This window comes from Calonectris borealis, chromosome 31 (assembly GCF_964195595.1).
Source record: "Calonectris borealis chromosome 31, bCalBor7.hap1.2, whole genome shotgun sequence".
NCBI lineage: Eukaryota > Metazoa > Chordata > Aves > Procellariiformes > Procellariidae > Calonectris > Calonectris borealis.
In genome coordinates this window covers 1,410,330-1,431,804 of record NC_134342.1, presented here as the reverse complement: position 1 = coordinate 1,431,804, position 21,475 = coordinate 1,410,330, and the positions used below count along the sequence as shown (strand labels likewise).

At 66.8% G+C, this 21,475-nt stretch overlaps 3 protein-coding genes across 4 annotated transcripts; 2 read left to right on the top strand and 1 right to left on the bottom strand.

The window, feature by feature from the left end:
- Positions 1–293: 293 nt before the first annotated feature.
- LOC142073922 (uncharacterized) lies at positions 294–2,174 on the bottom strand. Its single transcript, XM_075134218.1, has one exon. The coding sequence runs from the start codon at positions 2,172–2,174 to the stop codon at positions 294–296; it is 1,881 nt and encodes a 626-aa protein (XP_074990319.1).
- Positions 2,175–6,505: 4,331 nt separating this feature from the next.
- LOC142073933 (macrophage mannose receptor 1-like) lies at positions 6,506–10,492 on the top strand. 2 transcript variants are annotated; one of them, XM_075134234.1, is made up of 8 exons: positions 6,506–6,621; positions 7,390–7,461; positions 7,582–7,686; positions 7,934–7,990; positions 8,107–8,499; positions 9,613–9,758; positions 9,906–10,015; positions 10,109–10,492. In XM_075134234.1, the coding sequence occupies exons 1-8, from the start codon at positions 6,549–6,551 to the stop codon at positions 10,233–10,235; spliced, it is 1,083 nt and encodes a 360-aa protein (XP_074990335.1). In that variant the 5' UTR covers positions 6,506–6,548; the 3' UTR covers positions 10,236–10,492. The 2 variants fall into 2 exon arrangements, with proteins under 2 accessions (XP_074990335.1, XP_074990334.1); XM_075134233.1 differs by having other exon boundaries at positions 6,507–6,621; positions 7,366–7,461.
- Positions 10,493–11,811: 1,319 nt separating this feature from the next.
- On the top strand, positions 11,812–21,473 carry SYDE1 (synapse defective Rho GTPase activating protein 1). Its single transcript, XM_075134060.1, has 8 exons — positions 11,812–11,937; positions 14,776–15,441; positions 16,269–17,012; positions 17,089–17,303; positions 17,402–17,528; positions 17,628–17,785; positions 18,178–18,433; positions 19,242–21,473. Exons 1-8 carry the CDS (start codon positions 11,850–11,852, stop codon positions 19,664–19,666), a joined length of 2,679 nt encoding a protein of 892 aa, XP_074990161.1. The 5' UTR covers positions 11,812–11,849; the 3' UTR covers positions 19,667–21,473.
- The last annotated feature ends 2 nt before the right edge of the window (positions 21,474–21,475 follow it).

Sequence of the window (21,475 nt, the reverse complement as noted above, 5' to 3'; positions counted from 1 at the left end):
CTGTATATTTTCATTTTTCTTTTTTTTTAATTATTATTATTATTTAAAATTAACCCAGCTGTATATTTTCTTATTCCTTTATTAATTCTTATTAATTATTTAAAATTAACCCCGCAGCGCTCATCCTGGGGGGGGGGGTGGGGTGAGGGAATAAAAGCTTCAACGCTGGGGGCTGGCGACAGCCGGTCCGGGTGACGCCTCGGCACGGTGTTCGTTGGCACCGTGTCCAAACACCGGGAGGAATAACCACCCCCCCCGCCACGATGGCAGCACCCATGGGTGCTGGTTGGGTGTCAGTTGGGCGCATGAACTCGCTGGTGCAGGAGGAGGTTGGAGCTGCGGCTGTAGCGGCGGCCGCAGTGGGCGCAGGGAAAGGGACGTTCGCCGGCGTGCGCCCGCCGGTGCCGCAACAACGCCGAGCGATGCCGGAAACGGCGGTGACACAGAGGACAGCGGTGGGGTCGCTCGCCCGTGTGCCGTCGGCCGTGTTCTACCAGGCTGGCTCGCTGGGCGAATCGCTGCCCGCACTGCCCGCAGGCAAAGGGCCGCTGCCCGCCGTGCGCCCGCCCGTGAGCCGCCAGCGCTGCCCGTCGCCCAAAAAGCTGCCCGCACTGCCCGCAGGCAAAGGACCGCTGCCCGCCGTGGGTGCCAGCGTGCGCCCGGAGATGCGCCCGTTGGGCGAAGCGTCGTCCGCACTGCCCGCAGGCGTGGGGTCGGGCGCCGGCGTGACCCCGGCGATGGCGCAGGAGGTTGGCGCGGTCGGCGAAAGTCCGTGGGCATTCGGGGCAGGCGTGGGGCCGTTGGCCGGCGTGGGCGCTGCGGCGGTGCTGGGCCAGGTAGGCGCTTTGGGTGTAGGCGCGGGGACAGTCGGGGCAACGGTGCGGGCGTTCGCCGGTGTGCACCAGCTGGTGCCGCAGCAGCGTCGCGCTGAGGGCGAAGGTTTTGCCGCACTCGCCGCAGGGGAAAGGGCGTTCGCCCGTGTGTGCCAGGCGGTGCCGGGCCAGGTGAGCCCGTTGGCGGAAGCGGCGCCCGCAGTCGCCGCAGGCGTGGGGTCGCTCGCCGGTGTGGGTCTGAGCGTGCCGGGCCAGCGTGGAGCGGAGGGCGAAGGCTTTGCCGCACTGCGGGCAGGGGTGCGGGCGCCCCGTGCCGTGGGCGCCCTGGCGGTGTTGGGCAAGGTGGGCGCTCTGCCGGAAGCGCTGCCCGCACTCGGCGCAGGCAAAGGGACGCTCGCCCGTGTGCGCCCGTTGGTGCACCAGCAGCCCCGCGCTGCCGGCAAAGGCTTTGCCGCACTGGGCGCAGGCGAAGGGGCGCTCGCCCGTGTGCCCTCGCCGGTGCGTGGCCAGCGCCGCCCGGTCACAGAAACCGCGGCCGCATTCGGCGCAGGAGAAGGGGCGCTCGGCTCCGTGCAGCGCCTGGTGCCGCATCAGCGTGGTGCTCGCCCCGAACCGCTTCCCGCACGCCCCGCACCGAAAGGGACGGGCACCCGCTGCCGTGGCCTCGCCGGTGGCCTCACCGTCGTGCCGGCTCGGCTTGGCAGCATCCTCCTCGTGCTGGTGCTGTGGGGCCGATTCGGCGCTCCTGGCATCCGCCGTGTCCTGGCATCGTGTCCCCGAATCGGCGCTCTTGGCATCCGCCGTGTCCTGGCATCGTGTCCTCGAATCGGCGCTCCTGGCATCCGCCGTGTCCTGGCATCGTGTCCCCGAATCGGTGCTGCTGGTGGCTGCCTCGTCCCGGCACGCCGGCATTGGTTTGGAGCTGCCGGTGTCTGCCTGGTTCTGGTAGTGTGTCCCCAGATCGGTGCTGCCAGTGGCTGCCCGGTCCCGGTATTGTCCCCCGAAATTGGCACTGCTGGTGTTTGCCCGGTGCTGGCACGCCGGCATCGGTTTGGCACTGTCAGCACCCTCTTCATCCTGGCATCGTGGTCCCGAATCGGCATTGCCGGCATCAGCCCTGTCCCAACACCGCGGCATCGTTTTGGCACTGCCGGTGCCTGCCCTGTCCTGGCTGCCTGGTGTCACTTTGGCACTGGTGGCATCTGCCAGGTGTTGGCACGGTGGCCTCGAATCGGCGCTGCCGGTGTCCTCACCGCCCTGACGCGCCGGCATCGATTCGGTGCTGCCGGCATCTGCCCCAGCTTGGCATCGTGGCCCCAAATCGGCGCTGCCGGTGTCCATCCCGTCCCGGCACCCTGGTGCGGTTTCGGTGCTGCCGGTGTCCTCCCGGGTCCCGTCTGCAGTGCAAGGAGAGAGGGGGTGAGCAGGCAGCACCCAAGGGGGTCACCCTGGGGTGGTGGTGTCCCCCTCCAGTACCGGGGACACCCCAGGGATGCCGGGACACTGGTGACGGGTGCTGCTGGGCCCAGCTGGCGCCGGGGTCACCGGCGATGGGGACAGGTCCCTGTGGGCAGCCCGGTGCCATGGTACCGACAGGTCCCACTCCCTGGTGCCTTTCCCAGTCCCGGTCTGGTCCCCCAGTACCGGCTTTCTGGCTCGGTACACCCATCGCCCTGCCGGTAACCGGCCCCCGCAGCCCGGTACAGCCCCCTCCTCTCCGGTGCTGGATCCCCCAGCTCCCCGGTACCGACTCCTCCCGCACCGGCTCCCCCCCCTCTCCCCAGTACCGGGGGCCCCCCCCACCTTTACCCAGATCCCTGCTCCCCGGTCCCTGCTCCCCCTGGTGCCGACCCCCGGTCCCTGCTCCCCAGTCCCGGTATCCCCCAGTCCAGGCCCCCGTACCTGCTCCTCGGTCCCAGCCCCCTCCCCCCGGTCCCGGCTCCCCCCGTACCGACCCCCAGTCCCTGCTCCCCGGTCTCGGCTCCCCCGATATCGATGCCCGGTCCCTGCTCCCCGATACCTGCTCTCCGGTCCCAGTATCCCCTAGTCCCTGCTCCCCGTTCCCAGTATCCCCCGGTCCCAGCCCCCCGGTCCCAGCCCCCCCGGTCTCCGTATCCCCCGGTCCCTGCTCCCCGGTACCGGCTCCCCCCGTACCGACCCCCGCTACCTGCTCCCTAGTTCCAGCCCCCCCGTTCCCAGTATTCCCCCCGTACCTGCTCCCCGGTCCCGGTATCCCCCGGTCCCGGTCCCCCGGTCCCAACCCCCTCGTACCGACCCCCGGTCCCTGCTCCCCGGTCCCTGCTTCCCGGTCCCGGTATCCCCCGGTTCCTGCTCCCCGGCCCCAGCCCCCCCGTACCGACCCCCCGTACCTGCTCCCCAGTCCCGGTATCCCCTGGTCCTGGCCCCCGGTCCCTGCTCCCCGGTCCCAGCCCCCCCGGTCCCGGTATCCCTCGGTCCCAGCCCTCCCGGTCCCACTATCCCCCGGCCCAGCCCCCCCGGTCCCGGTATCCCCCGGTCCCGCTATGCCCCGGCCCCAGCCCCCCCGGTCCTGGTATCCCCCGTTCCCGGTATCGCCCGGTCCCAGCCCCCCCGGTCCCGGTATCCCCCGGTCCCGGTATCGCCCGGCCCCAGCCCCCCCGGTCCCGGTATCCCCCGTTCCCGGTATCGCCCGGTCCCAGCCCCCCCCGGTCCCGGTATCCCCCGTTCCCGGTATCGCCCGGTCCCAGCCCCCCCCGGTCCCGGTATACCCCGGTCCCGGTATCCCTCGGTCCCAGCCTCCCCGGTCCCGGTATCCCCCGGTCCCGGTATCCCCCGGTCCCGCTATCCCCCAGCCCCCCCGGTCCCGGTATCCCCGTACCTGCTCCCCGGTCCCGGTCCCGGCCCCGCCCCCCCCGGTCCCGGCCGGGGCTGCGCTCGGCCCCGCCCCTCGGCGGCTCCGCTCGTGATGGCGCCACCTGGCGGCCGCGGGCCGCGCTGCACCGCGGGGGGGCGGGGACACGCGTGGGGACCCCAGCGGGGGGGGCGGGGGGGGGGGGGGACCCTCTGGGGACACGCGAGGGGCAGGACGGGTGTGGGGGTCCTGCGAGGACGGAGACTGGGAGGGGGGACCCGTGGGGACACCTGGCACAACTGTCACCGGGACGGGACAGCCGGCACCGCCACGGGACAGCCGGTACCGCCACGGCACAACTGTCACCGGGACGGGACAGCCGGCACCGCCATGGGACACCCGGCACCACCACGGCACAACTGTCACCGGGACGGGACAACCGGCACCACCATGGGACAGCCGGTACCGCCACGGCACAACTGTCACCGTGACGGGACAGCCGGCACCACCATGGGACAGCCGGTACCGCCACGGCACAACTGTCACCATGACGGGACAGCTGGCACTGCCACGGGACACACGGCGCCGCCACGTCACAACTCTCACCGTGACGGGACAGCCGGCACCGCCACAGGACACACGGCATGGCCACGGGACACCCAGCACCGCCACAGCACAACTGTCACCGTGACGGGACAGCCGGCACTGCCACGGGACACACAGCACCGCCACGGCACAACTGTCACCGTGACGGGACAGCCGGCACCGCCACAGGACACACAGCATGGCCACGGGCCACGCGGCACTGCCACGGGACACATGGCATGGCCATGGCACACCTGGCCAGCACAGCCATGGAATAGCTATGGCACAGCCGGCACTGCCACGGCACAGCTGGTACAACCACAGCACACCCAGCATCACCACGGGACACGCAGTACAGCCATGAGACACCCGGCACAGCCACGGCACACCCAGCACCGCCACGGGACACCCAGTACCACCACAGGATACCTGACACCACCATGGCACACCTGGAACTACCATGGGACACCCGGCACCACCATGGGACACCCAGTACAGTCATGGGACAGCCGGCACCACCATGGGACACCCAGCACCACCATGGCACATCTGGCACCACCATGGGACACCCGGCACCACCATGGGACACCTGGCACCACCATGGGACACCCGGCACCACCACGGCACAGCTGGTACAACCACAGCACACCCAGCACCACCATGGGACATCCGGCACCGCCATGGGACATCTGGCACCACCATGGGACACCCGGCACCGCCATGGGACATCTGGCACCACCATGGCACATCTGGCACCACCATGGGACACCCAGCACCACCATGGGACACCCAGCACCACCACGGCACAGCTGGTACAACCACAGCACACCCAGCACCACCACGGGACACCCAGCACCGCCACGGCACATCCGGCTCCGCCACAGCCCCACGGCCATTCCCACAGCGCCGCGCCCGCCCCGCGGCACTGGGTGCCCGCTCCCACCGGGTGTGATAAGCCGGGTGCCGGCGGGTGGCCGGGGAGCTGTGGCCGGGGCTGGTGGGTGCTGATAGCACCCGGCTATTCCTGCGCGGCCAGAGCCGGCGTGGGGCCAGGCACCCGCCTCGGGGCCACCCGGATCTCCCGTGGGTGCTGGGATGGGCGTGGGGACACCCTGGTGATGGGGACACCACGGGCACTGCCATGGGTGTACCCTGGACACCGGCATCTGCTGAGCATGGGCACGGGGACACCATGGGCACGGGGACACCCTGGACACTGCCATGGGTGCACCCCGGGCATGGGGACACCCTGGACATTGCCATGGGGACACCCCAGGCATGGGGACACCTTGGACATTGCCACGGGTGCACCCTGGGCATAGGGACACCCCCCGAACACTGCCATGGGTGCACCCCGGGCATGGGGACACCCTGGACATTGCCATGGGGACACCCCAGGCATGGGGACACCCTGGACTTTGCCACGGGTGCACCCTGGGCATAGGGACACCCCCCGAACACTGCCATGGGTGCACCCCGGGCATGGGGACACCCTGGGGTACTGCCATGGGTGCACCCCAGGCATGGGGACACCTCGAACATGCCATGGGTGCAATCTGGGTTTGGGGACACCCCAGACACTGCCATGGGTGCACCCCGGGCATGGGGACACCCCGAACATGCCATGGGTGCAATCTGGGTTTGGGGACACCCCAGACACTGCCATGGGTGCACCCCGGGCATGGGGACACCCCGAACATGCCATGGGTGCAACCTGGGTGTGGGGACACCCCAGACACTGCCATGGGTGCACCCCGGGCATGGGGACACCCTGGGGTACTGCCATGGGGACACCCCAGGCATGGGGACAGCCCCGGACATTGCCACGGGTGCACCCTGGGCATAGGGACACCCCCCGAACACTGCCATGGGTGCACCCCGGGCATGGGGACACCCTGGGGTACTGCCATGGGGACACCCCTGGCATGGGGACACCCTGGACATTGGCATGGGGACACCCCTGGCATGGGGACACCCAGCCCCTGCTCTCCCCAGGTCCCCACATGCCACCGAGCACCCACCCCCCCAGCCAGGCAGCACCCTTGGGCCCCCTTCGCCTTCCTGCACTGAGACCCCAGGGACACTGGGGTCTTTGCCAGCACCCGTTGGGGACTGTCACTGGCGGTGCCACCTCCAGCCAAGCTTTGGGGTGCAGGGAGGGAGCCGCTGGGTGCTCGGGGGGCCCCTCTGAGGCCCGTCCCCGGGGTGGGGGTGCATCCGGCACCCCCCCACACCCGCTTCCTGCAGGCTTTATCAGTGGGGACACCCACTGGGGACAGCTCTTCGGCGCCGCAGGGACAATGTACGGCAACATCGAGTCCAGCCAAGCCGGGCAGGGACAAATGTGGGTGCTGGGACCCGATGGAGGGGAAGGTAGGGAGCACCCCGGGGTGCTGGTTGGGGTGGGGGCTGTCCCGCTGTCCCTAATACACACCCCATGTCACTTTTGGGGGTCTCACGGTGTTGGGGGAATCCCCTGTCTCTGTCCCCGGTGCCCAAGGGGGGTTCTCAGGGTGGGTGGTGGCACCCAAGGGGGGTTCCCCCATCCCTGAGGTCTGAAGTGGGGAGTCCCCAGGATGGACTGTGGCACCTGGGGGGGGGGGATCCCCATCTCCTCTCCCTGGTGCTCAAGGGGGGGTCCCTGGGGCAAGTGGTGGCACCTAGAAAGGGATCCCCAGTCCCCGGTGCCCAAGAGGGGTCCCCAGGGTAGATGGTGGCACTGAAGGGGACCCCCATCTCCCTGAGGGGTGTCCCCAAGGTGGGCAGTGGCACTGAGAGGGATCCCCGTCTCTGTACCTGGTGTCCGAGGGGGCCCCTGGGGCAGTTGGTGACCCCCACAAGAGATTCTCCCACCCCCAGTGTCCAAGGAAGGGGTCCCTAGGGCAGACGGTGGCACCGAAGGGGACCCCAATTTCCATCCTCGGTGCCCAAGGGCGATCCCTGGGGAGGTCGGAGACATCTGGGGGGGGATCCCCCACCCCTGGTGCCCAATGCGGGGGGTCCCCAGGAAAGTGGGAATCCTCCACCCCTCATACTCGAGGGGAGTCCCCAGGGATCATGGTGACATCGGGAGGGGGAGATCCCCCACGAGTGCCGTCACCGCTGCCCCCTCCCCAGCCTGCAGCGACCTGTGCCCCACAGAGGAGAACCCCTATGAGCCCCTGGACCCCCCCATCGCCGTGCCAAGCCAGAAGCACGTCCCCGACACCCCAGGTACGGCACGGGCGAGGGCAAGAGCATCACCGGCGGGACAAAACCACGCTGCGGTTAAAGCCGGTGCCATCCAGCTCTGCCCGAACCGGGGGCCGGTCGTTACTCACCCACCCTCCCCAGTATCAGGGTGCTGCTCCAGGGAGAAGCTGGTGGTGGTGGGCACCGTGGCACTGGGGGTCTCAGTGCTGATGAACGTGCTCTTCCTCGCCATCGGCTCGCGGCACAGTGAGTAGCGGGGCTCCGCGGGGCTCGGGGGAGCTTCCTTCCACCTGGGGAGATGTCCCCCCCAAGTTGGGGGGGACAGAGTTAAGGTTATCAGGGTGTTGGGGGTCTCCACGGGGGATCTGAGTGCTCAGCACCCCTCAATGCCAGCCTCTCTCCCACCCCTGCCGCGGCAACAGCTCCGGGACACCCTGTGCCCTGCGGTGACGGGGTGATCTCTGTGTGTCCCCATGTGTGTCCCCCCCCCCAGTTGCAGCCCTGACGGCGGCGCTGGAGGCAGAGAAGGCGAAAGAGCTGCCGAACGTGGGTGCGTATCCGCGCCGCGTGTGTGTCCCCCCCCCTCCTTTCCACGGTGACACCCACAGACGTGTCCCCAATCCCTGTGTGTCCCCCCGCCCCGGTTCACCGGGAACCTCTCCGCAGCCTCCCGGTCCTTCCTGTTGTACAACGAAGACCACCGCAAATGCGTGGAGGCCAGCGGGCAACAGCTGACGGCGACGGCGTGCCGGCCCGAGGCCGCGGCGCAACGCTTCCAGTGGTTACACGGGGGCCGGTTATGGGGTTGGGGGAGCCAGCGTTGCGTTACGGCAACCCGCGGGCAAAACCTGGCCCTCGTGAGGCTGGAACCGTGCCGGGACGACGGCAATTTGCAGCGCTGGGAGTGCCGCGACGGTGGGGTGTTGGCGCTCGCCGGCTACAATCTTTACTTCAATTACGGCAACAACCAGCAGCGCACGGTGATGCTTTACACCGGGGACCGCGAGTGGAGCCGCTGGGTCGTCCACGGGAGCAAGGATGATATCTGTTCCCGCTCCTGTCAGTCCCGGCAATCTTCATCCCAAATATTTAGGGCTTCGCCTAACCCTACGCTGGCTGAAGTTCAGCCCTAACCTGGCATGGATACAGCTTAAGCTAAGCTCAGACTGCAAGAGGGCCCTGAACCTGATCTAACCCTACATTTAGGGTGACTTAGGTGACTTGGGTGACTTAACCTAACCCTAACCGAGCCCAAACCTTAATGGGGTCCTAGCCCTGACGCAGACTTAACCCTAAATATATGCAACTTAACCTAATCCTAATTGAGGTCAAAACTCAATGGGGTCTTAACCCAGCTCAAACCCTAAATATAAGTGACTTTACCTAATCCTAAGCTAGCCCAAACCCCTAACCTAGACGTAACCCTAAATATAAAGGATCTAAATTGATCCTAAACTAGCCCTAATCCCAGCGAGGCCCTAACCCTAACCCAGCCATAGCCCTAAATATCTAGGACTTAAGCTAACCCTGATTTAGCCCAAACTTCAGCACGGTCCTAACCCCAACCCAGTTGTAACCCTAAACATACAGGACTCAAGCTAAACCCAAACCCCAATGGGACCCTAACCCAGTTATAACCCTATATATATAGGAGTTAACCTAATCCTGACCCAATCTAAACCCCAATGGGAACCCAACCCAGTCCTAACCCTAAATATATAGGATTTAACCCAAACCCCAGCACGATTCTAACCCTATCCCAGCCATAACCCTAAATATATAGGAGTTAACCTAATCCTGACCCAATCTAAACCCCAATGGGAACCCAACCCAGTCCTAACCCTAAATATATAGGATTTAACCCAAACCCCAGCACGGTTCTAACCCTATCCCAGCCATAACCCTAAATATATAGGAGTTAACCTAATCCTGACCCAATCTAAACCCCAATGGGAACCCAATCCAGTCCTAACCCTAAATATATAGGATTTTACCCAAACCCCAGCACGGTTCTAACCCTATCCCAGCCATAACGCTAACCCAGCAGGGATGCTCGGCATCTCCCACAACCGGGGTCATGTCTCCGGCCAGGGTTGTCCCCCGGTTTATGGGGTCTCGCAGCCCCAGCTGGGAGGTGACCCCCTTTTTTCTGTGTCCCTCCCCCCCCCCCAGGCTGTCCCCCTTGCTCCAAAGGCTGGACTTATTTCAGGAATTCCTGCTATTTCTACTCCAAGACGGAGAGCTCCTGGGAGAACGCCCAGCGCTTCTGCTCGGTCCTGGGCACGCAACTCCTGGAGGTGGACGGCCCCGAGGAGAAGGTGAGGGGCGGGATGGAGCCAGGTATCCGGAAAAGAGGGTATTGAGGCGGGATATGGCATCAGGTCCTGCTGTCCCCCGCTGTCCCCGAGGGTGGGCAAGGGGCCGTGGGGGGCTCTGCCATGGGGCGACGTTGCCTTTGCCCCCAGGATCACATCCGGACCATGCTGCAAAGCTCCTCTTGGCTCGGCATCAGGGATGTGGAGGTTGAGGGTACCTGGAAGCGGCCGAACGGGACTATCCTGCCCCAGGAAAGCAGGTATGACCCAGCGGGCGCTGGGGATAAGGAGATGGGAGCTTGGGGACGCAGGGTGACACCCCTAAGCTGTCCCCATCCCTCTCCTCGTCGCAGCTGGTGGCACAGGAACGAGCCCAACGGCGGGCACCAGGAGAACTGCGCGGCGGTGAGGGAGGACGGCGAGTGGTACGACTACCCCTGCACGAGTCAACTCCGCTGGGTGTGCGAGGGACACCCCTGAGCGTGCAAGGGACACCCCTGAGCGTGCAAGGGACACCCCAGAGTGTGCAAGGGACACCCCAAGAGCACCTGCCACCCCCTCGGGGGGTTCCCCCCCAGCCCCTCTCTGCTTGCCACATCCAACCTGCAACGCTCCGGGATGCAGCCTTGACTTTCAGCGCATTCGTTTGGGGTCCACGGATGGATCTGCGGGGAAAATTCGGGGTACGAGGTGGAGCGGGGAGTCCCTGCAGAGCAATAAACACGTGTGCAGAATGAGGCCCTGCTCCGGTGATGTGGCGGGGGGGGGTGTGGGATGGGGGACCCCCGATGACCACCCTGGATGGGTGCGGGATGGCTCCTAGCTCTGAGTTTGGGGGTCCCCTGGCGAAGAAGTGGTGGTTTGGGGGGTGATGCCACAGAAAGGAAGGGGGGTGGGGGGTCTTGGGCCCCCAGGCCACCCACAATCCCCCATGATCCCTTCCATTACCCTTCAGGCTCCCCAAAATACCCCCCAAATCCCCAGGTACCCCCCCCAGACCCTCCAAATACCTCCCAGACCCCCCAAATACCCCACAGGCCACCCCCAAATACCCCCCAGACTCCTTCAATACCTTCCTGACCCCCAAATAACCTCCCAGCCCCCCCCCAAATACCCTCCAGACTTCCCTAAATACTTCCCAGATGCACAAACATGCCAGGGCTCCCCCAGATACCGCCCAGACCCCCCCAAATACCCTCCAGACCCCCCCAAATACCACCTAGACCTCCAAGTTACCCCCCAAAGCTCCCTCAATTACCCCCCAGAACCCCCAAATACCTCCCAGACCTCCCTAAATTCCCTCCAAAACCCCCTAAATCCCCCTCTAGACCCAAAAATATCCCCCAGGGCTCCCTCAGTTACCCCCCCAGGACCCCCAATACTCCCCAGACCTCCCTAAATTCCCCCCCCAAACCCCTTAAATCCCCCTCTAGACCCACAAATATCCCCCAGGGCTCCCCCAAATACCCCCCAGACTCCCCTAAATACCCCTCCAGCCCCCCAAATACCCCCAGATCCCCCCCAAATACTCCCAGAGACCCCCCCCAAATACTCCCCAGCCCCCCCAAGCCCCCTAGGACCCTCCAAATACCCCCCAGCCCCCCAAATACCCCTCAACCTGCCCAAACATCCTCCAGACCCCCTTAAATACCCTCCAGAGCCCCCCAATACCCCCTCAAATCCCCCCCCCCAGGGCTCCCCACACCTCCTCACCCTGTGGCCGGGAGGTGTCTCCGCTCCGGGGGCGGGGAGGGGGGGGGTCCTCCCGGTCCAGGTGGGGGTGTCTCGGTCCCGGGTGGGGGTCTCGGTCCCGGGTGGAGGTGGGGGGGGTTCCCCGTGGTTCCGGACTACAGCTCCCGGCAGCGCTGCCGGCGGCATCCCAGGAATTCGCGCCGCGGGATGGCGGCGCCGCCGCTTCAGGCCCCGCCGCGCTGAGGGGACGGGGACGGCCCTGAGGGGAGCGGGAAGGGCTGAGGGGACCAAGCCGGGTTGAGAGGACCGGTACGGGCTGGACGGACCAAGGAAACGGCGGAGGGCGGAGGGGGAGGCCCCCGAAGGTGTGAGGAGAGGCCGGTGAGGGGAGCGGGGCGGGTGATGGCGGAGCCGCTGCTGCGGCGGACCTTCTCCCGCCTGAGGGGCCGCGACCGCCCGCGCGGGAAGAAGTCGGACGGCAAGGACAGAGGTACGGACACCCCCCACCCCGGGGAAGGGACCCACCTCCCCGGGAAGGGAACCCAACACCCTGGGGTCCCTCCTGTCCCCCCCGAGGAGGGGACCCCCCCCGAGGAGGGGACCTCGGACCCCCCCCCGAGGAGGGGGACCCCCCCCGAGGAAGGGACCCCCCCCGAGAAGGGGACCTCGGACCCCCCCCCGAGGAGGGGACACCCCCCCGAGGAAGGGACCCCCCCCGAGGAGGGGACCCCCCCCGAGAAGGGGACCTCGGACCCCCCCCCTGAGGAGGGGACACCCCCCCGAGGAAGGGACCCCCCCCGAGGAGGGGACCTCGGACCCCCGCCCGAGGAGGGGGACCCCCCCCCGAGGAAGGGACCACCCTGGTGGTCCTTCCTGCACCCCCCGAGGAAGGGACCACCCCCATCCCCCTGGGGTCCCTCCTGCACACACCCCCCCCCCAGGAAGGGACACCCCCAAGAAGGGATCCCCTAACCCAAGGAAGGGACCCCCCCCCGAGGAGGGGACCCCCCCCGAGGAAGGGACCCCCCCCGAGGAGGGGACCTCGGACCCCCCCCCCCGAGGAGGGGACACCCCCCCGAGAAGGGGACCTCGGACCCCCCCCCGAGGAGGGGGACCCCCCCCCGAGGAAGGGACCACCCTGGTGGTCCTTCCTGCACCCCCCGAGGAAGGGACCACCCCCATCCCCCTGGGGTCCCTCCTGCACACACCCCCCCCCCAGGAAGGGACACCCCCGAGAAGGGATCCCCCATCCCCCTGGGGTCCCTCCTGTCCCCCCCCCCAAGGAAGGGACACCCCCGAGAAGGGATCTCCTAACCCAAGGAAGGGACCCCCCCTCCGAGGAAGGGACCCCCCATCCCCCTGGGGTCCCTCCTGTCCCCCCCCCCAGGAAGGGACACCCCCGAGAAGGGATCTCCTAACCCAAGGAAGGGACCCCCCCTCCGAGGAAGGGACCCCCCATCACCCTGGGGTCCTTCCTGCACCCCCCAAGGAAGGGACCCCCCTATCTCCCTGGGGACCCTCCTGTCCCCCCCGAGGAAGGGACCCCCCCATCACCCTGGGGTCCCTCTTGCCCCCCTGCCCTGAGGAAGGGACCCCCCATCACCCTGGGGTCCCTCCTATCCCCCCCCCCCCAGGAAGGGACACCCCCGAGAAGGGATCCCCTAACCCAAGGAAGGGACCCCCCCTCCGAGGAAGGGACCCCCCATCACCCTGGGGTCCTTCCTGCACCCCCCAAGGAAGGGACCCTCCATCTCCCTGGGGACCCTCCTGTCCCCCCCCGAGGAAGGGACACCCCATCACCCTGGGGTCCTTCCTGCATCCCCCAAGGAAGGGACCCCCCATCACCCTGGGGACCCTCCTGTCCCCCCCAAGGAAAGGACCCCCCCATCACCCTGGGGTCCCTCTTGCCCCCCTGCCCCAAGGAAGGGACCCCCCATCACCCTGGAGTCCCTCTTGGCTCCCCCCCCGAGGAAGGGACCCCCCCCATTACCCTGGGGTCCCTCTTGCCCCCCTGCCCCGAGGAAGGGACTCCCCACCACCCTGGGGTCCTTCCTGCCCACCCTAAGGAAGGGACCCCCCCCATCACCCCAGGGTCCCTCCTAACCCCTCCCAAGGAAGGGACCCCTCCCCAAGGAAGGGACCCCCATCACCCCAGGGTTCTGCCCCCCAAGGAAGGGACCCCCATCACCCTGGCGACCATCCTGCCCCCCCCAAGGAAGGCACCCCTCCCCAAGGTAGGGAACCCCATCACCCCGGGGTTCTGCCCCCCAAGGAAGGGACCCCCCCCATCACCCCAGCTCCCTCTGTGCCCTGAGAGAGTTGGGGTTCCCCTCTGTCTGTCCCCAGGATCTCCCCTGGGATTCCTCCTGCCCCCCCAGAAAGAGACCCCCCCCGAGGAAGGGATCCATCACCCCAGGATCCCTTCTGGCCCCCAAGGGAGGGACCACCATCACCCTGGGGTGCCTCCTGCCCCCTCAGGAAGGGCCCCCCCTTTGTCCCCAGGGCCCCTCTTGCCCCCCAAGGAAGGGGCCCCCATCACCCCAACTCCCTCTGTGCCCTACAGGAATCGGGGTGTCCCCCCCCCTCGGGTCCCTCCTGCCCCCACCCCACATCTCAAGCTCCATGGCGTCACGGGACGGGGGGGATCCTGGGGGTCTGTGGGGTGTCACGGGGGGGGCACCCTGCCGTGGGTGCAGTGGGATTGGGGTGCACAAGGCAGGGGAGGTTGGGCTGCACAAGGCAAGGGGGTGCAGGGGAGATTGGGGTGCACAATTGGAAGGATGCAGACAACCTGGGAGGGAGGGGGGGCCCACAAATGAACCCCAGGGGGGTGCAGGGAATTGGGGGGTGCACTATTGGGGGGACCCCCCTGTGTGTGTGAGCCGGGGGGGGCAGGGGGGCCTTGCGGCACAGAGCCAGGGGACACGGCCAGAGCCACCCCCCGTCCCCGTTGGGGTGCAGCCCTATCCTCATTGGGGTGCAGAGGGCTCCGGCTGTGCCCCCCCAACTCCTTGCCGGGGCTCCCCCTGCCCGCGCCAGGGCGGTGGGAGCGCGGCCGCGGGTCCGGCCAGCGGTAAACAACCGGAAATCCCGCTTGGCAAGGGGCTGCGCGCAGCTGCCTGCGCCCGCCCGCCGCCCCGGCAGAGCCGGCACGGGGAAGGGGGGGTCCCATCCGGGACGGCAACGGATTCAGGGTGAGGACGGTGGGTGGCCTGGCAAGATGCTGGGGGGGGGACGACGAGAGAGTGATCCCCATGTCCCAGTGGGCACCCCGTTGGCGTTTTGGGGACCCCCGCACTCAGCCCGGCTCTTTTCCTTCCTCCCGCAGAGCATCCCCTGCCGAGCCCCGATTCTCCGGTGGACCCTGAGGCGGCATCGGCGGAGCCGGTACCGGCGGCATCCCGCAAGCAGAACTGGGCCCGTTTCTCCTGCGGCGGCCGCGACGAGAGGCAGCCGCTGCCTCCCAAAGTCTCCCCGGATCCGGCGGATGCCGGCGAGCTGGTCCTTGCCGCCAGCAGCAGCCCCCGGCTCGGCATCGAGCAGCCCGGCGAGGAAGACGTGGAGCCGGCGGAGGAAGCCGAGGCGGTGAACGGCTCTGGGGAGCTGGGCGGTCCCGGTAGGAGCCCCGGGCACGGCGCCTACCTACAGAGTTTGGAGCGGAGCAGCCGGCACTGGGTGCTGTCATCGGTGAAGGGACCAGGGCTGGATGAGCCGGGCGGCGGAACCGAGGCGGATGCCGGCGCTGCCGGCAGCGAGGGCGAGATCTGGTACAACCCCATCCCTGAAGATGAGGACCCCCAGCCTGGGAGCTCCTGGAAGACATGGAGCGGAGGGAACCGTGGTGGGGAGTCACCCCCGAAGACGGGTAGGGAAGACCCTCCCCGGGGCGGTTTGGGGACGGCGGAGAGCTCCGGACCCCGCAGCGGCACGGCCCTGGTGCTGCCGGCGGCTGGCCGAGGAGAGGAGCCGGGAGCCAGCAGGACCCAGGCTTGCGGTGAGGGGCGGCACGCGGCTACGGTTTGGAGGGGGAGGTGGGACAGTGGTCCCCCACAGCCCTTGTCCTCCTGTCACCTCTTCAGGAGAGCGTCCCCTGGACCCCACGGTCTGGTCTCCATCGGCAGCACCCTGCGGTCTTTGTCCTTTCTCTGTCCCCCGTGAGGTTTCCTGGACCCTGTGGTCCCCAAACCTCATCGTCCCTGTCCCCTGTGTCCCCTGGACCCTGTGGTCCCCAGATCTGATGATCCATGTCCCCAGTGTCCCCCAGACCCCATGGTCCCTGTCCCATGGGCGGCATCATCCCCATCCCGTCGTCCCCATCCCTTCCCTGTCCCCAGGCCAGTGGTTCCTGTCCCTTCCCAGTCTCCCTGGACAGTGTCCTTTGAACCTCACAGTCCCTGTCCCCAAGGATGTCTCCTGGACCCCCCAGTCCCCCAGGAGAGTGTCCCCAGGACCCCACAGTCCCTGTTCCCACCCCAGGGGAGTGTCCCCCAGACTCCACAGTCCCCGTCCCCTCTCCATCCCCCAGGACAGTGTCCCCAGGACCCCCCAGTCCTCGTCCCTTCCCCATCTCCCAGGACATTGTCCCCCAGACCCCCCACTCCCCATCCCTTGCCCATCCCACAGGACATTGTCCCCCAGACCCTATAGTCCCCGTCCCCTCCCCATCCCCCAAAATAGTGTCCCCCAGACCCCACCGCCACCACGTCATCCCACGGGACCCTCCCTCCACCCCACAGCAGTTGCCAGGGAGCAGCCCAGTCCCACCCAGGCTTCCCAGTAACCCCCCCAGGCACCCATTCACCCCCTTTTTCCCCTCCACAGGGAAGATGCCGATCCCGTGTGTGAGCTCGGGGACGGGGCTGACCACCCCCTCGCCCCCCGCCAGCCCCAAGAAGGGTCGTTCGCTCAACAAGGTGAAATCTCCGGGTACCGTTCGTCGCCTCTCCATGAAGATGAAGAAGCTGCCGGAGCTACGGAGGAAGCTGAGCCTCCGCAACCCCCGGCCCCGGGGCCAAGAAGGTGGCACCTCACCCTCCGAAACCCGCAAGGAATCCAGCAACGTCATCAGCCGCTACCACCTAGACAGCAGCGTGGCTTCACGGCCGGGGCTGCCGCGAGCCAAAGCGGCCGGCAAAGGTGGCTACTTGAGCGACGGCGACTCCCCGGAGCTGCCGGCTAAAGCCGGGGCGCGTGCCGAACCGGAGGATGGGGAAAACGGGTTGGACGTGGGCGCTTTCCGCCCTTACAGCTGCGGGGAGACGCCGCCGCGGTGCGGGCAACACATCTCGGGGCTGGTGAGCGTTCACCTTCACGGCGTGCGGGATCTGAAGCCGCCGCGGGCCGAAGCCCGGGAAGTTTTCTGCGTGTTACAGGTAGACGCGGCCAACCGGGCTCGCACGGCTTTGCTGCCCTGCAAGACGGCGTTCCTCGGCCTCAACCATACCTTCAACCTGGAGCTGGAGGGCGCCCGGCACCTCAAGGTGATCATCTTCTCCTGGGATCCCACCTCCTGCCGCAACCGCCTCTGCTGCCACGGCACCGTGGTCCTGCCCCACATCTTCAGAGGTACGGCCGGCCGGTGGGGTCGGTTTGGGGTTTGGTGACTCGGTACCCCCCTTGACGGCACCATTTGGTTCCGCAGGTTGCCGGGCCCAGCAGCTGGCGGTGCGGCTGCAACCACGCGGCGTCCTCTATTCCAAATTCACCTTGGTGGAGCAATGGGACAGTCCCGGTGAACGGGAACCCCGCGTCTTCGGCGTGGAGCTGGGCCAGCTGGTGGAGAGGGAGAAGACGGCCACCAAGGTGCCCCTGCTCATCCAAAAATGCGTGGCCGAGATAGAGAAACGAGGGCTGAAGGTGAGCGGGGACTTACGGTGACGGCTCCGGGGGGGGTGGCGGTGGATAAACACCCCCCCCGCCCCCCAAAACCGTGGTGACGGTGTCCCCATTTGCAGGTGGTGGGGTTGTACCGGCTCTGCGGCTCGGCCGCCGTCAAGAAGGAGCTTCGCGACGCTTTTGAGAGGGACAGCGCAGCCGTGACGCTCTCGGAGCAGCTTTACCCCGACATCAACGTCATCACGGGTGGGTGCTCGTCCCCGGGGGGGGGGTGCCCCCGCAGCTCCCTGCGTATCCCACGGCACCGCGCTGACGTCCCCCCGCCCCACGTCCTCTCTCCTGCAGGGATCCTCAAGGATTACTTGCGGGAGCTGCCCACGCCGCTCATCACCCCCACGCTCTATCACGTCGTACTGGAGGCCATGGCCAAGCGACCCCCCCGGATCCCCCCAGGAGAGCGAGACGCTGTCACCCTGCTCGACTGCCTGCCCGACGTCGAGAAGGTGGGTGCCCAGCGCCGAAAAGGGGGTACCCAGCCACGGCAAGGGATTAGTGGGGGGGATCCCATTGCCGCTCAGGCCCGGGGTCTCCCCCATCCCGAGCCACCGCTGCAGACGGTTCCTTATTTCTCGACCTGCGACACATGCAACGGGGCATGTCTCAGCGTCACCTCCCTCCTCAGGACCCCCCAAGCATTTTTTGGGGGGGTTCTTCACATCCCCACCCCAATATCTAAGCATTTATTTCCACCTCCGCATTCGCTGTGTGACATCAGGGACCATCCGCAGCCAAATCCCTTGGGACGATTCCCCTCGGCTTTGTTTTTGCCGGGGGGGTGGGACAACGGGGTGGCACCAGAGGATGTCCCCACTGAGGCCACCTCTTCCCCCCCCAGGCCACGCTGACGCGACTCCTGGACCACCTTAGCCTGGTGGCCTCCTTCCACGACTTCAACCGCATGAACTCGCAGAACATCGCCGTTTGCTTCGGACCCGTCCTGCTCACCCAGAACCAGGAACCCCGGCGTTCCGGCATCGGTACCGGCGCTGGCACCGGCAACCGCGGTTACACCCACTGCGAGGACATCGCCAGCGCCGTTGACTTCAAGAGGCACATCGAGGTGCTGCACTACCTGCTGCAGGCCTGGCCGGGTGAGCGGGGTGGGGGGGGGACACACCTGCATCCCCCCCACACTTTAGGGGGGTTCTTTGCATGGCCACCATCATCGGTGGCAGCTGATCTGGGGGTCTGTGACCGCCCCCATGTGCCACCGTCCCCAGCAGCTGCTCCAGGGGTCCGTGACCCCCATGTGGCTGCTCTTGGGGGGCCCCCCCCAGCCCAGAGGGGATCTGTGACCCCCCCTGTGGCTTCCCTATGTGTCACCGTCCCCAGCAGCTGCTCCAGGGGTCCATGACCCCCATGTGGCTGCTTTTGGGGGGGCCCCTAGGCCCTGGAAGGGGTCTGTGACCCCCCCACCATGTGCCTCCGTCCCCAGCAGCAGCTCCAGGGGTCTGTGATCCCCACATTTCTGCCATGGGCCCCCCCCCACCGATTCCCAGTGGCTGGACCATGGGCCCCCCCCCCATCTCCAGCAAAAGGTCTGGGGTCCCCCCCACTTTTCTGGGGGCTGCTCCGTGGGCCCCAGCCCCACACATCTGCCCTGCCCCCCCCAGTCCAGCAGCTCTCCTGGGCTCCCCCCATCTCCAGCAAAAGGTCTGGAGTCCCCCCCATTTTTCCAGCAGCCGGTCCACGCCCCCCCCGCCCCCCAACATCCAACAGCTCTTCTGGGGGGTCCCCCTCTTTCTTGCTGGTCTGTGCCCCCCACCATCTCCAGTAACGGGTCCCCCCCATTCCCAGCAAAAGCTCCGTGGTCCCCCCATTTTCCCAACCCCCCCCCCCCAACACCAACAAACTTCCCAGTGACGCCCCCCCCCGCCTCCTTTACCGCTCTCTCTGCAGCCCCCCGCTCGGCCCCGACCCCCCAACTTTTGGGGGTGCAACCCGCTTGCCCGCAGCAGCAACGGGGGCCACCGCTGCGACTGGACCTGCTGGAGAGCGCGGTGGTGGCCCGGCACCGTCCCCGCGGACCGGAGAGCCCCCCCAGCAACCGCTACGCCGGCGACTGGAGCATCTGCGACCACCAATTCCTACTGGTACCCGGCACAACCGGCGACGCCGACTACGACGAGGTGGCGGCCGGTGACGGTGAAAGCGGGGTGCCGGCGCGGCGGTCCCCGCACCGGCGGACCCTCTTCGTGGCCGATTTCGCCCTGGGTGAGGAGCCCGAGGCGCCCTTCGGCCCCCGCCTCAACCTAAAGGACTTCGACGCCCTCATCCTCGACCTCGAGCGGGAGCTCGCCAAGCAGATCAACGTCTGCCTGTGAGACCGGCGCCAACGCCGGTGCCGATACTGGTGCCGATACCGGTGACAATGCTGATACCGGTGCCGATACCAGTGCCGATACCGGTGACAATGCCGATACCGGTGCCGATACCGGTGACAACGCTGATACCGGTGCCGATAACGGTGCCGATACCGGTGCCGATACCAGTGACAATGCCGATACCAGTGCCGATACCGGTGCCGATACCAGTGCCAATGCTGATACCGGTGCCGATACCAGTGACAATGCCGATACTGGTGACAATGCTGATACCAGTGCCGATACCGGTGACAACGCCGATACCGGTGCCGATACCGGTGCCAACGCTGATACCGGTGCCGATACCGGTGACAACGCCGATACCGGTGCTGATACCGGTGCCAATACCAGTGACAATGCTGATACCGGTGCCGATACCAGTGACAATGCCGATACTGGTGACAATGCTGATACCAGTGCCGATACCAGTGACAATGCCGATACCGGTGCCGATACCAGTGCCAATGCTGATACCGGTGCCGATACCAGTGCTGATACCGGTGCCGATACCAGTGACAATGCCGATACCGGTGCCGATACCAGTGACAATGCCTATACCAGTGTTGATACCGGTGACGGTGCCGATACCGGTGCTGATACCAGTGACAATGCCGATACCGGTGACAACGCCGATACCGGTGCTGATACCGATGCCAATGCTAATACCGGTGACAGTACCGACACTGGTACCGACGCAGATACCAGTGCCGATACCGGTGCCAATGCCGATACCGGTGCCAATAACACCGGTGCCAATGTTGACACCGGTGCCGGTGCCGGTGCCGGCGCGAGAGCGACCAAAAAAGCAGCACTTGCCTCTAGTTGCCTTCGATTTGCACAGCGCCGAGCGGGAGGGACCCCCGAGGGCGAGGCTCACGCCGCCTTCGGTGAGGCGGGGGGCTCCCCCAAAACAGCCCCGGTGCCGGTTTCTGCCCCCGCGTTTTTTTGGGGGGGGGGGGGGTGGGCGGGGCAGAAGAGGGACGCGGGGCTCAGTGCCTCTTGCTCGGTTTTATGGTTTTTTTTTTATTTTATTTTATATGGCCAAATTTTGCCCTCAAGTGCCTCTTCGCCCCCTTCGCCCTTCCCTGGTGGCCCCCCCAGAGGCTGCCCCCCCCCCCCAAAAAATAACCAGTATTAGGAATTATTGACAAGGGTCCATGACCTCCATCGCTCAGGCTGGGGGGGGGGGGGGGGGCTGCCCCCCCCCCCCCAAAAAAAAAACCCTTCCCCGCTGCGTGTGCACCCCAAAGAGGGTGATGGGGCTCCCTCCTGCCACCCTTGCCTGGGTGGCAAGCGGGGACACCCCCCCCCGCCCCCCCCCCCATTTTCTAGCTCCCCCCCCCGCCAAGGGGGGGTGCTGCCGGTACGGGAGCGCTGAGCTTTATTTATTACTCGAGCTTCGTGTGCGTGTGTGTGCGTGTGCGGACGGCGGGCGCCGTCACCGCGGCCTGCAACAAAAAAACCCCTTTTTACCCCCAAAAAATACTGCCAGTGTTACAGCGGGGGGGGGGTCCCCAAAATACACTCCCCCCCCCCAAAAAAAACCCCAGCCTTGCTCAGTATTAGCCTTAAAGGAACCAGCTGAATGTGAAGCCACCGGCCCGGCCGGGCTGAGCCACCAGTGTTAAAGCGCCCAGGCAGGGGGTGACGGGGGGGGGTGACAAAGCTGTCCCCTGTCCCCCCCCCCAGGGTGGCCTGCCCCCCCCCCCTCGCCCTGTCACCGCCTTGTCACCATCACCAGCAATAAATGACACAAGCTGCACTCGCCGC

Excerpts from the sequence above, each read along its gene's own strand:
- LOC142073922 (XM_075134218.1), bottom strand. The coding sequence starts at position 2,174 with ATGGACACCGGCAGCGCCGATTTGGGGCCACGATGCCAAGCTGGGGCA.
- LOC142073933 (XM_075134233.1), top strand. The coding sequence starts at position 6,549 with ATGTACGGCAACATCGAGTCCAGCCAAGCCGGGCAGGGACAAATGTGG. Across the intron at positions 8,500-9,612 it reads TGATATCTGTTCCCGCTCCT|GCTGTCCCCCTTGCTCCAAA; the intron begins GTCAGTCCCGGC and ends CCCCCCCCCCAG. Across the intron at positions 9,759-9,905 it reads TGGACGGCCCCGAGGAGAAG|GATCACATCCGGACCATGCT; the intron begins GTGAGGGGCGGG and ends CTTTGCCCCCAG.
- SYDE1 (XM_075134060.1), top strand. The coding sequence starts at position 11,850 with ATGGCGGAGCCGCTGCTGCGGCGGACCTTCTCCCGCCTGAGGGGCCGC. Across the intron at positions 17,304-17,401 it reads TAGAGAAACGAGGGCTGAAG|GTGGTGGGGTTGTACCGGCT; the intron begins GTGAGCGGGGAC and ends CCCCATTTGCAG. Across the intron at positions 17,786-18,177 it reads GCCTGCCCGACGTCGAGAAG|GCCACGCTGACGCGACTCCT; the intron begins GTGGGTGCCCAG and ends TTCCCCCCCCAG.